Genomic DNA, 13,208 nt, shown 5'->3' with positions numbered 1-13,208 from the left:
AAATATTTTTATATTTAAAGATGGCATCAAAAGTTTTTGTTTGTTTTTAGTTAAACAGCAAGTATTATCACAAACAGCTTTGCTTAAAACTAGAAAGGAAGATGGCCTTAGGAAAAAAGACTATATGAATGTTTAGGTATCTCCTTCCTGAGTAAAGGCAATAGGAAGCCATACTGGAAGGCCCTTCATTGACAAACTGTGTTTCAGCTAATATTTTTGTTTTATAAACAACCCAACAAACACACATGTTCTTTGCATTATTTTCCAGGACTTAGGGGCAAAAGCATGTGTATATAAAAGATGTACCCAAATAGATCTGTAATCTCTGGGCCTAGCAAACAGAGTTTTTAAATTCCCAGTTAAAATTCCCTACCAAGGCTGGGTGCTGTGACTCACGCCTGTAATCCCAGCACTTTGGGAGGCCAAGGCGGTTGAATCACCTGAGGTCAGGAGTTCAAGACCAGCCTAGCCAACATGGTGAAACCTCATCTCTACTAAAAATACAAAAATTACCCTGGCATGGTGGTGCGCACCTGTAATTCCAGCTACTCAGGAGGCTGAGGCAGGAGAATCGCTTGAACCCGGGAGGCAGGGGTTATGGTGAGCTGAGATTGCGCCACTGCACTCTAGCCTGGGCAACGGAGTGAAACTCCATCTCAAAAAAAAAAAAAAAAAAGTAAAATTTCCTACCAACAATACCTCTAGAATAGCATTTGTTTTTCTTACTCTGAAGAAATGAGGTATTTTTAATCATAGGTACTCTTAACTCCCTTTTTATATTAGTCCTTTTTCATGCTGGTGATAAAGACATGCCTGAGACTGGGCAATAAAAAAAGGGGTTTAATGGTTCCACATGGTTGGGGAGGCCTCACAATCATGGTGGAAGGCAAGGAGGAGCAAGTCACATCTTACGTGGATGGTGGCAGGCAAAACGAGAGAGCGCTTGTGTGGGGAAACTTCCCTTTGCAAAACGGTCAGATCTTGTGGGACTTACTGACCGTCATGAGAACAGCACTAGAAGGACCTGCTCCCATGATTCGGTTACCTCCCACTGAATCCCTACCACAACATGTGGGAATTCAAGATGAGATTTCAGTGACTTCATAGCCAAACCATATCATTATTTGAATAAAAACAAAGTTTCAATTCTGCTGAAGCTAATCCAGTGTTTAAAACTTTAGGAGAGAATTCAACTTGAACATCCATGAACAGTTTAACTTTATTTTTTGATGTATTGCAGCTCTGTTTTCCTCTAGCAGTGTTCACACTGAGCTTGTGTGTGTGTGTGTTTTGTGTGGCTTTTGTGTGTGTGTGTGTGTGTGTGATGGAGTCTTGCTCTGTTGCCCAGGCTGGAGTGCAGTGGTGCGATCTCGGCTCACTGCAACCTCCACCTCCCAGGTTCAAGCAATTCTCCTGCCTCAGCCTCATGAGTAGCTGGAACTACAGGCATGTGCCACCACACCCGGCTAATTTTTATATTTTTAGTAGATACAAAGTTTCACCATATTGGTCAGGCTGGTGTCAAACTCCTGACTTCATGACCCACCTGCCTCAGCCTCCCAAAGTGCTGGGATTACAGGCGTGAGCCACCGTGCCTGGCCGAGCTCGTGTCAAGCCTGTAATCCCAGCACTTTGGGAGGCCGAGACAGGCGGATCACGAGGTCAGGAGATCGAGACCATCCTGGCTAACACGGTGAAACCCCGTCTCTACTAAAAAATACAAAAAACTAGCCGGGCGTGGTGGTAGGCGCCTGTAGTCCCAGCTACTTGGGAGGCGAGGCAGGAGAATGGCGTAAACCCGGGAGGCGGAACTTGCAGTGAGCTGAGATCCGGCCACTGCACTCCAGCCCGGGCAACAGAGCGAGACTCCGTCTCAAAAAAAAAAAAAAAAAAAAAAAAAAAAAAAAGTGTGGGCTAAGAAGAAATTTAAAAGGTTTTGTTGTCTTCAACTGCATAAATAGATTTCAGTGGCCTAGTGAAGCAGAAGACTGGGTAGAAGTTGAGTCTCATTTTTAAACAATATATACACATTTCATTCCATCATTAACAGAAAATGTTGTGATTTCTTCCATGTTATTTTAGATATATCTTAAACTAGTGTTTTTCATTTAAAATTATGACTGTGTCACAGAATAACATATCAAAATAATGAAATATATCTATAGGATTTTCATGAGGTATAAACTTTGTCCTGTGACAACTTACATTGTAAGTGTGATAAAGACAAGCAGTAAATGAAATTCATATCTAAACTATTAATTCTGCTAATCCATTATTACAAAAAGAGTAATAAGACATTGGCTAACATTTTTGGGGTGCTTACCTTGTGCCAAGCATAGTGTTACACATTTCACAAGTAATCTATTATTTATTTTCACAACTTTAATACCAGGAAAACTGAGGATGTTAAACTCAGAAAGCTAGGGATTAGAGTAGTTAATCCCTTGAAAAATTACAAACTTTAGTAAATAATAGCATCAGTCTCTGTTTTATCATGTACTGTATATGCTAGTGACCGAAAACTTTCTTTTCTGTGTCATAGTGTCTGAAGCAAAGCTACTATGTTGTGGTACAATGTAGTTCTCCAAATCCCTAATACGTGAGAGTTGTGATTTGTTCTCTAATGGGGCCAATATAGCCTGGTGGCTTAGAGTGTGGGCTTTGGAGTCGGGGCTAGACTCACAGGGTTGGGAACCACCCTTCAAGTTGAAGGGAACCACCTTCAAGTTATATGTCCCTGGCAAAATTCCCTAACTTTACTGTGCTTCAATTTCCTCATATGCATAATGATGGAGATAATAGTATCTGTGGGGAACCACAGACACTGGACCTTATTTGAGGGTAGAGATTGGGAGGGGGGAGAGGAACAGATAAAAACAACTATTGCATACTAGGCTTAGTACCTGGGTGATGAAATAATCTGTATAACAAACTCCTGTGACATGATTTTACCTATAGAACAAACCTGAACTGTACCCCTGAACCTAAGGAAAAAAAAAAAAAAAAAACAACTGACAAATAGAGCCAGGGAAGGTCATGAAGAAAGGGTTCTCATGCTTGAATATGTGATTTAAAAAAAAGAAAACTCTACAAAAATGACAAACCTGCACAAAGGCCATCACAGCCTACACAAAAATACTTCTACAGGAACACCTGTTTAGCAACTGGCCTGTCCAACATTGTTATTGATCTTTGTAGACAAGGATAATGATTGCACGACAATTATGTAATCCTTCTCATTTTTTCCTTTAAAAATCATTGTTCTCCTTTAACTCTCTGAATACACACATAGTTTACTATTGCATGCATATTCCCATTGCCATGTTCTATTCTGAAGTAAACATCTTTTCTTAAAAATAAAAAAAGATAGTAGTATCTGCATCTTGGAGTTATAGTGAGGATTTAAATGGGTTAAATACTTGCAATACACTTAAAATGATACTTGCCCTTAGCAAGCAGTGAGTTAATATTAGCTTCCATTATTTCTATCACCTAGACATAAGTTATTTAAGATTAAAAGTATATGAGTAACTTAATGAAAATGTTACAGTGTCTGAATTCTTCCCCATGATAGGGAGCCATCACTGGCAAAGACAAATCTGGGGAAACCTCCCTAGGAAGAAAATACTTTAATGGGATTTGTTTGGTGACTTAGGAGCAACCATAGTAGGTAACCTTAGATGGGGCCCTGCCCTGGGCTGTCACTGTTCAAGTCAAATGTCAGTTCTCTGCATGGTTTTAGAGTATTGTGGTATTTATAATATTCTGACTTGACAGTTCTCTCTCCCATGGTGTATGGGCTGAGAATCTGTATGGTGAATGGAGGTGGAGTTTTCTGAATGCTCCAGAGATCTGTGTTTCTCTATTGCTTGCATTTTCCTAAGAGCAGAGGCCTATAAGACAGGGATTCCAGGGCAGTGTGGAGGGCAGAGATGATAACACACAATTTGCCAATTCAGTTTGGTAAAGTAGAGATCCAAAGTGCATTGTACCCTCTGAAAGATTTTGTTTTAAGCACTTTTTAGGTACTAACTCATTTAATTCTCACAACAATCCTATGAGGTAGGTACCATATTATGAACATTTTATGGATGAAGACACAGAGGCACAGAGGGGTTAAAGTAGCTTGTTCAAGGTCATCCAGCTCTTAAATAGCTGAACCAGGATTTGAACAAATGCAGCGAGGTGGTCAAGCTCCAGAATCCCTACTCCTAATTACTATACTACAGTAAGGACATAAAACCCTTCGCATGCCTCAAACCGCAAAACCTGGGAATGGCAGAAATGATATCTTTCATATTAAAGAAAAATGCATGATCTCTTGTTTTTTAACATCAATATCTGTCACATAGCCATGGTTTGACAGTGTTTATTTCTTTACAGACATTATTGCAAGCTACGCTGGATATTGTAGAGACGGAAACAAGTAAGGAAAACTCACCCAATTATGGGCTCTTACTGCTTTGGGCTTCTCTGTCTAATGCCGTTCCTGTAAGTATATTAGTAAAGCGTGAGTTACACTGCTCTCTACTGACCTTTCGTCTTTTTTTCCTTCATTTCTTTTTTCCATTCTTTTTTCCACTCTTCACTCATGGAAAAGAAAAAAAACTACAGTGGATTTGGTTGTGCGATAAAAACCAAAACTGAGTGCCTGATGAAATCGGATTAGGTTACAAAGGAGACAAAACAGATCCCAAGCAAATTCTGTCCTCTGAAAGGTAGTGTCACAGGATGAGGGGTAAGCTTGCCCTTTGGGGCCAGTTGTAGACAACAGTCTGTTTATGGAGCACTTTTTGTATGTCTGCCAATGTGCTCAGTATTGCTATTGAAAAGATGAATAGGGATTGGCCACATGCTTTTATTGGAAAGAATAAGTAAATGGATAGTTTCAGGTAACTCGGGCTTGGATCCAGACATCCCAAGTCATAGCTGTAGACTGTCATGGTGGTAATTTAAATTCTCTGTGCCTCCATTTCCTAATAAGGGATAATGTACTATTTTACCTACTAAGGGTAAAAAAAAGGGATAATGTACGTGAACCCCCTACTGTGGTCCTAGAACTTGGGTGCTCAATAAATGGTAATTCTCATTTCTCTACAGAGTTGTTATGAGGATTTAATAAGCCTAGCTGGTACCAATGAATATTAGCTCTTTCTCTCCATTTGTACCCATTCTCCTTCTGTGTGCCATTCCTGTTTGCATTGCTTAGCATTATGGTCCTACAAGTTTCCGCATGAATGGTGCTGGTGAAATTGGAACTTTCAATACTTCTAAAGAGAGCAGAGACGTAAAAAACTGTTTATTTTTTTCTTTTCTTTTTTTTTTTTTTTTTTTTTGAGACGGTGTCTCATTCTGTCGTCCAGGCTGGAGTGCAATGGCGTGATCTAGGCTCACTGCAACCTCCGCCTCACGGGTTCAAGCAATTCTCCTGCCTCAGCCTCCTGAGCAGCTGGGATTATATGTGTGAGCTACCGGGCCCGGCTTAAAAACTGTTTCTTTTAAAATCTGTCTTGAATTAGATTAGAGCCATGAGATTTATCTGCCACGTCACATTCAGTGCACACCACTTTCCTGGGCCAGGAGGTTCTCACATTAGCCTAAGATGCTACTTACATTATCTGAAATTAAAGGGTAACTTTTAAAATATATTTGTTTTCTACTGAACAGGAGGATTTAACCTATCCCTAACGATATGTGTGGGCATTTTTCTTCCTTTTTCTTCTAACAGATAGAAATGAGGAAGATGTTTTAAGTATTATTTATTTAGCCTTACTTTTATAAAGACCCAGGTTGTTAAAGGCTTTCTCAGTCCTGATATTCTGGTTTCCCTTAACTTGTTGAAAAATTTACTGCATAAAGAGAAGAGATAGAAATTCTGACCTCTTTTCTCAAATGTATGTTAGCCAGTGGAATATACGTTTCATCTGATATGGTCAAGTAAAAGGAGTCTAAACCCTTCCCCTTCTTTATGTACCTATAATATTATTCTCTGGTTTTTCCTTAAATAATATTCTTGGAAACTGATTAAGCTATAGCAAAATTGAAAAGCAAACATCAAAACAATTCCCAAAGTAGCAACAAAACAGGCACTCCTATCAAAGAATTATTTTTCAATATCTCATTAGAAACATCCCCCAGAAGAAAGACACAAAAAGCCTCATTGATCTGACACAGGCTAAGTCAGTTCTTTGGAATTTGTTCTTGGCACTGGTCTGAAAGGATTTAAATCATTCATTTCAGAAAGAAAGTGTCTGATGATTAGAGAAGATTCCATCTCACTGGCTCTTGTTGGCACCTCCAAGAGGCAGCCTGGTGAGCAGGCAGAGACCCTGGAGAGGCTTTAGAGTCAGGTCCAAAGCCAATTCCCAGCACTGCGTAACAGTAGGCCAACTGTTTAACCTGCCCAAGTCTCAGTGCCCTTATCTGTAAAATGGGATTAATGCTATACCTACCTTAAAGGGTTGTTATAAAGATTATTTTGGTAAGAAATAGATTGTGGCTAATAGCACCTGGTTCAGCGTAGGTCTTCAATAAATGCTAGTTTTCTTCCCTAACAAAAATTATCTTCCTGGTTTCAGTCAATCATTACTTTCAATGGCCCATTGATAATGAGCATAGGCTTCCAAATATTTGATGGCTCAAAGGCTCCAGAGTGGGAGTATCCACTGCTGTCCTAGTTTGGTGACCTTTATTGCTGCTGAGAGTACCAGAAGCCCTGCCAGAGGTATAGGTGGTAGGGCCTGTCTTTTTCTGGAGCCCAGATTATATCTATATCTCCTCTCTCCTACTTTGTACTCTGCCTCAAGGTCCATAGGACTCAGAACTCAGGCTTCAGTTGGGCTAGGCACTGGGTCACTAGGAGGCTCCATTATGACCCAAGATATTAACTATAATTTATGAAATTATTTTTATGGGAAAACCATTTCTAAGTGCCAAGAAATTTCTGACTACTAAATGATTTTTTTAGATTTCTCCAAACCAATCACAAAGCTGACGTTTTACCTTTTTTATCTGCTACATCTTTTACATTCTTTCTAAATACTTTCAGTAGCAATTGCTACTCCATCCCACTCTCAACTCCCACAGCATTTATTTTTTGTAACATGTGTTTGCTCTCTCACTGTCTTGTACATTTTGTTCATTTTTCTCCAATATGTATTCATATGCCCAACTAAATGTGAAAATACTTTGGACAGGAATTATCTCATACATATTTGTGTTTACCATGATTGGTAGAAGACTCTGGCATGTTATAAAGACTCCATCAAAATCTTTTTTTGAATAGATAAATCAGTACCAAAGAACACACTGAATTCATCTTCTCTTTGACACAGCAAAGATACAGAGCTTTCCTCCTTGCCCTTTCTCTCATTTGTTCTTACCTCTTCAAAACAATGGAATGGCATTGTGGTGGCTGCTTCTGCAGTTCAGTGAGCTGAGTGGCCCTTTTTCTTCTTGCCCATCTCTGACCATGGACTTGAACTGTTTCACAAAATACTAATAGGTACTGTTGGGAGCAGTTTTCAACCCCTTTCTCAAATGTGGGTGCACAAAGACCTCAAGGTCACTTATTCTTGCTTATTGATGTAGTAATACATATAAACTTTTATTAACACTTTACTTTCTTTTATATGCCTTTTTTATCTTTTAAAAATACTCTGGCTTTCTTAAAAATAGAAAAAAAAATAAAAACAGAAATCTGTTAAGGAAAAAAGAGACATTAAAAAAAAGTGGCTCACGCCTGTAATCCCAGCACTTTGGGAGGCTGAGGCAGGCAGATCACAAGGTCAGGATATGGAGATCATCCTAGATAACACGGTGAAACCCCATCTCTACTAAAAATACAAAAACTTAGCTGGGCGTGGTGGCGGGCACCTATAGTCCCAGCTACTCGGGAGGCTGAGGCAGGAGAATGGCGTGAACCCGGAAAGGGGAGCTTGCAGTGAGCCGAGATCGCACCACTGCGCTCCAGCCTGGGCAAAAGAGCCAGACTACGTCTCAAAAAAAAAAAAAGTAACAGCCATTTGTAGTTTAGCTAAATTCCTTGTGTTTGTATTTAAAAAGTAGTATCCAATTTTATTGAATCTCTAAAACTATATTTAGGCACATACAACTATGAACATCTCTTTCGCGTGACTGAAAATCTAAGTGATATGGCTTGGCTCTGTGTACCCACCTACATTTCATCTTGAATTGTAATCACCACATGTAAACGGAGGGACCTGGTGGGAGGTGATTGGATAATGGGGGCAGTTTTCCCCATGTTGTCCTTGTGCTAGTGAGTGAGTTCTCACAATATCTTATTCTTTAAAAGTGTTTGACCGTTTTCCCCACCCGCTTCTTCTGCCATCATGTAAGATGTGCCTTGCTTCCCATTTGCTTTCTGCCATGATTGTAAGTTTCCTGAGACCTCCCCAGCCATGCAGAACTGTGAGTCAGTTAAACCTCTTTTGTTTACAAATTACCCAGTCTCAGGGAATTCTTTATAAAGCAGTGTGAAAGCCGACTAATACACTATGTATTGTCACTATTTTTATCCCCAACATGAACTCTGACTCTTCAAGTAAGATGAAGTGAGTATGGAGTAGTTATTAACTGAATTCAATAATTCAGCACTTTTATCTGGCAAGATAGTTCTCTGAGCATCTGTTTTATCATCTGTAAAAATGAACTAGATAATCTCTAGGATAAATCTTTCTTAATCTGGATAATACTCCTGAAAGAGGGTCTCTGAATTGAGGACCCTTGTTTCCCCTATTCACCTTGTTTATGTAAACAGTACCATATTTAAACTTGCACTATCAATTTGAAGTTACAAAGGGAAAAATAATGAACAGTATTGAATTTGGCTTATTTGAGCACTTCTTTTCAGACAATTGCTCTTCCTCTTTTGACCACAGAGGGGAGTATTGGTATTACTTAAAGGTACATAATGTTCCCTCACAAAAGAGACAGACTAAGTTTAGTCAAAGTATTGCCTGATTCATTTCAGGACCAATTTTCCTAGATGAAATCTCTTTCATAATAAATGTATTTAGAAAAAAATGAAAGTGAAACCCAAACTTCTTTGGATGATTTTATACAGGGTTTCTTTATTACGTAACCTAAGAATAGAAGCAAAACTATCTACCTGAGGAGGAAGTTAATTTTTAAGATGTAAAACAGTATGATTTTATCTTGTAATACCATAATGAGGAAAGATATGAAATTAGTTTGAGTGGCCAAGAGAGAAAATGTGCAAATATACTATAGAGCATTCAAGCATGAAAGGACTCTTAAATTTTTTTTTTCTTTTATTTACTAATTCAGAGCCAAAAAAGGATTCTGTTTTTGACATTGAGTACTCTCATACTTTAGTTTATGGAATGGTTTCCTGCTATGTTTTCCTGGGCTTATTTAAAACTACTATGTTTCACTTGCAGAATATAAAATTTGCTAATTCACTTGTATTCTAAGGAAATTAAATTTTAAGAAATGTTTTCATTTTGGATTAATATTCTTAGATGTCATAACTAGTTGCTTCTGAAATTTTATAATATTTTATGTTACTCATTAGTAAAAATAACAACTTTTCTCATTTTTTAGTGAAGATAGATGTTTGATCTATTTAAATTATATAGTTAAATTATAGTGACAGAATAAAAATTTAAATCTAAATCTGGCTTCTTGGAGATAGATTACATATCTCTTATTCATAATATCTAGTTGTTTTCAAAATATGCTTTCTACTAATGTGCTCTTAAGGTTAATTTAAACATCATCCTTTTTTAAAAAAATGTGTATGGCTAATACTAACTATGCTTTTGTTCACCTTCAAATAAGTTTATATTTTTGACATATGTTTTTCTTTTTAAGGTTGCATTTTGGACACTTGCATACGTCCTTTCTCATCCTGATATCCACAAGGCCGTTATGGAAGGCATCTCTTCTGTGTTTGGCACAGCAGGTACTAAACCTGAATTAAACTATATAGAAAGACACAGCCAATAATGCATGTTTGTCACACATTATTGGCAACGCTAAATACTTATAATTTTATAAAAACTCAACATAATACAAAATTCAACATAATTTGTTACATATCAGGATATAAATTGATCAGGTAGAATCCTAGAATTTAATTACTTCAAGCATTTTTGTGCAACTCCTTCATTTTCCAGATGATAAAATCAGTGCTATAGAGATTGTGATTTGCCTAATTTCCTTACTTAAATATATATACACCTGTTTGTTCTTCTAATCTCTTGGCTCCTCACCTCAATTGAATGAATGTCCGCAGTTTTCAAGTTCGGGATTTTTCAGATTTTATAAAAGTAATACGGGTATATTCCATATATTACATAAGAGCCCTAATGGGAGTGTAGAGGTCAGGTAAGGCTTGCTACCAAAGAATTATTAAAAGACAACAAACAAAAAACAAGTAAACAAAAAACCAAAAAACCCCTTACAGTTGTTAGAAATTTGAGGATTTAGGAACTGCAGATAGGGATTGTTGCCTTGAACTCTTTAGTTCAGATGTCAGTTTTAAAAAGCAAAAATAAGCTTGAATAGAGAGTACTCAACTACTTGTTTATTCAGCATAATTTGACCTATCTGGGGAGCTGATTTTTTTAAACTTCTTAATATGTCATGTTATGTATCCTGATACAAAAAGAAAGAAATGATAGGGTTTGCTTGGAAGAAAACAATATAATATTAGGGCAAAAAGTATGAGGCCAGTTAGTGGTTTTCCCTCTCCCTTCCATGATTACTGAAAATATTTTATTTAAAGTTTTTTTTTTTTTTTTTTTGGATTTCTTGTTATTGAGTTAAACCAAAAAGCAAACTGGTTTGGCAAGCATGAATATCTAAGTATTATTGTCTGAGCCTTGAGTATGCATCTGCAGATTCTAGACCTTATAGAAATGGTGAGCATTAGTATCATTGAATGCCAACAATGCTAGCAGGTTAGATTCTGGAAAGACACTCATGAATATAAGAGAAGACAACTGGCTTTTATGCAGCTTGCATCTACAAAGCGAATAGAAAGGCACATGCCCACATGTCTACAAATGGAAAAAGGCAATGCACTCTTGATTGTCACATAGTCTCCTTTATCATTTCCTTACTAGAGTCTTTTCCTGACTTAGGGTCCTCCAAATTTGTGGTCTTTAGGAAATAAAAGGGTAGAGAGGGGATGATGGGGATAATGTGGGGATCCTCACTGACCCAAAGGCCACAACAGAAGTGTAACATTAATCTAAATTTCTACAAGGCTTGATTCTGGAACTCTTGAATCCAGTTCTAGTGGAGAAAGATAAAACCTTTTTTCTTTTTCTATGTTCCTGATTATTTAAAAAACCCATTGTTCTCTTCTGACATAAAAAATACTCCTTTGAATAGTACTGCCAGTGTAACAGCTACATTATATCAATGCTTTCAGTCTATAAGATACTACTGCAGACTTGAAAACTATTTATAAAATACATCAAACTTTTTTTTTGTTAGCCATACTTATACAGAAGCTATTCAATCAATCTATACATAAGATCTAGTAGCAGCTCAGGAATTTAAATGTTGTGAGAGGAGTCCACAGATCTTTGGAGGCTGATATCAAGGAAGATACCCATGTGTTCATACAAAGGATTCTGTCAAGGAAAGAACATTAAAGTACATTGTATTAGTCAGGATTCTCCAGAGAAATGGAACCAATAGGATGTAAATAGATACATAGATAGAGAATGCTCAAAAGACATTTATTATAAAAAATTGGTTGAGCTGACTATGGAGGCTGAGAAGTCCCATGTTGTGCTGTTGATGCAGGCGCTCAGTGGATTGGATGATGCACACTTACATTAGGCAGGGCAGCCTACTTTACTGAGCCCACGAATTCAAATACTCATCTGTCATCCAGAAACACCCTCACAGGCACACCCAGGATAATGGTTAATCTGTATACCCCATGGCCAGTCAAGTTGACATATAGAATTAACCATCATCTCATCTGTTGAGTTTTGTTTCTCTGGAGAACCCTGAGTAAATTTACCTATCCATGTATGGGAGGGCAGTCTGCCCTACCCAGTCTACTGATTGAAATGCTAATATCAACCAGTAATACCCTCACAGACACACCCAGAAATAATGTTTAGCCAAATATCTGGGCACCCCCTGATCCAGTCAAGTTACACTTACAATTAATCATCACAGGCATGGGACAAGAATCTGACTCAGTACAGCAGTTTTTCCATTCTATGCTCTTGTCTACTGCAAGATCACCATTTCCTTCTTGGGGATGTCTTTTGTGAATTTCCAGTGTTGTATCTCTGTGGCCTCAATACTCACTTCTAGGAACTTTGCCCAATTTTGTAATAAAACACATCTCAGGGTAAAAACTACTATTGAATACTTGGGAAAGGAAAGGATCAGACTCATACCACTTTTCTAAAGGCAGTTGGTTCTTGAACGACCTTGATAGCTGCCTTTCAGCCTACTCTTGTGTTCTCTATTTGTTTACTTTAAAATGAAAACTTCTTTAGGGCTCCTTTGTGAAGATGCTTGCTTAGCCCCAATTATTTTGGGTGGTGCTTTTCATGATTCTACTTCCTCTAACTAATGTTGTACACCTTCTATCTAAGTCTGTATTATCTGCCTAAGTCTTTATTATCTTCCTAAGTCTTCGTTATCTGCTTCTTTCTTTTCTTGTTTTCCAGCTGTGTTTTTATATTCCAATCGCACACTTTTAATTCAATTTAATTTTTAGAGACAGGGTCTCACTTTGTCACCTGGAGTGCAGTGGAATGATCATAGCTCACTACAGCCTCGAGCTCCTGGGCTCAAGTGATCCTCCTGCCACAGCCTTCTGTGTAGCTAGGACCACAGGTGTGTGCCAGCATATCTGGCTTCATTTTTTTTTTTAATGGGACATTGGGACAGAGGAAGGTAGAAGTGTGTTCTCAGATTGTCATCTTGAGCTATAAGTTTGTGTGCATGTAATATGCATCAACTTATAAATAAAATTACATATATATAATTATATATAATTCACCCTTTCAAAGTGTAAAAGTTAGTATCTTTTAGTATATTTATAAGATGCCAACCATCAACACTATCTAGTCCCAGAACATTTTTATCACCTTCAAAAGAAACCCCATACCCATTAGGAGTCACTTTCGATTTCCTATTTCTAGCTTCTGATGACCACTAATTTACTTATTGTCCTGACACATTTG

General features: G+C 37.8%; 2 protein-coding genes across 4 annotated transcripts in view; both read left to right on the top strand.

Annotated features, from left to right (window-relative positions):
• RCAN2 (regulator of calcineurin 2) overlaps positions 1-13,208 on the top strand; it is a 478,595-nt gene that overhangs the window by 87,096 nt on the left and 378,291 nt on the right. The window lies entirely within an intron of this gene.
• Positions 1-13,208, top strand: part of LOC126952680 (24-hydroxycholesterol 7-alpha-hydroxylase) — a 104,957-nt gene that overhangs the window by 16,354 nt on the left and 75,395 nt on the right. For all 3 annotated transcript variants that reach the window (XM_050787483.1, XM_050787482.1, XM_050787484.1), the window contains exons 6-7: positions 4,384-4,491; positions 9,856-9,946. In XM_050787483.1, the coding sequence (XP_050643440.1) occupies positions 4,384-4,491; positions 9,856-9,946 (199 nt within the window). The remainder of the gene's footprint in view (positions 1-4,383; positions 4,492-9,855; positions 9,947-13,208) is intronic.

Source organism: Macaca thibetana, chromosome 4 (genome assembly GCF_024542745.1).
Source record: "Macaca thibetana thibetana isolate TM-01 chromosome 4, ASM2454274v1, whole genome shotgun sequence".
In the NCBI taxonomy this organism is placed as follows: domain Eukaryota; kingdom Metazoa; phylum Chordata; class Mammalia; order Primates; family Cercopithecidae; genus Macaca; species Macaca thibetana.
The sequence above is the reverse complement of the archived record's forward strand: the minus strand, read 5'-3'. Positions and strand labels throughout refer to the sequence as shown.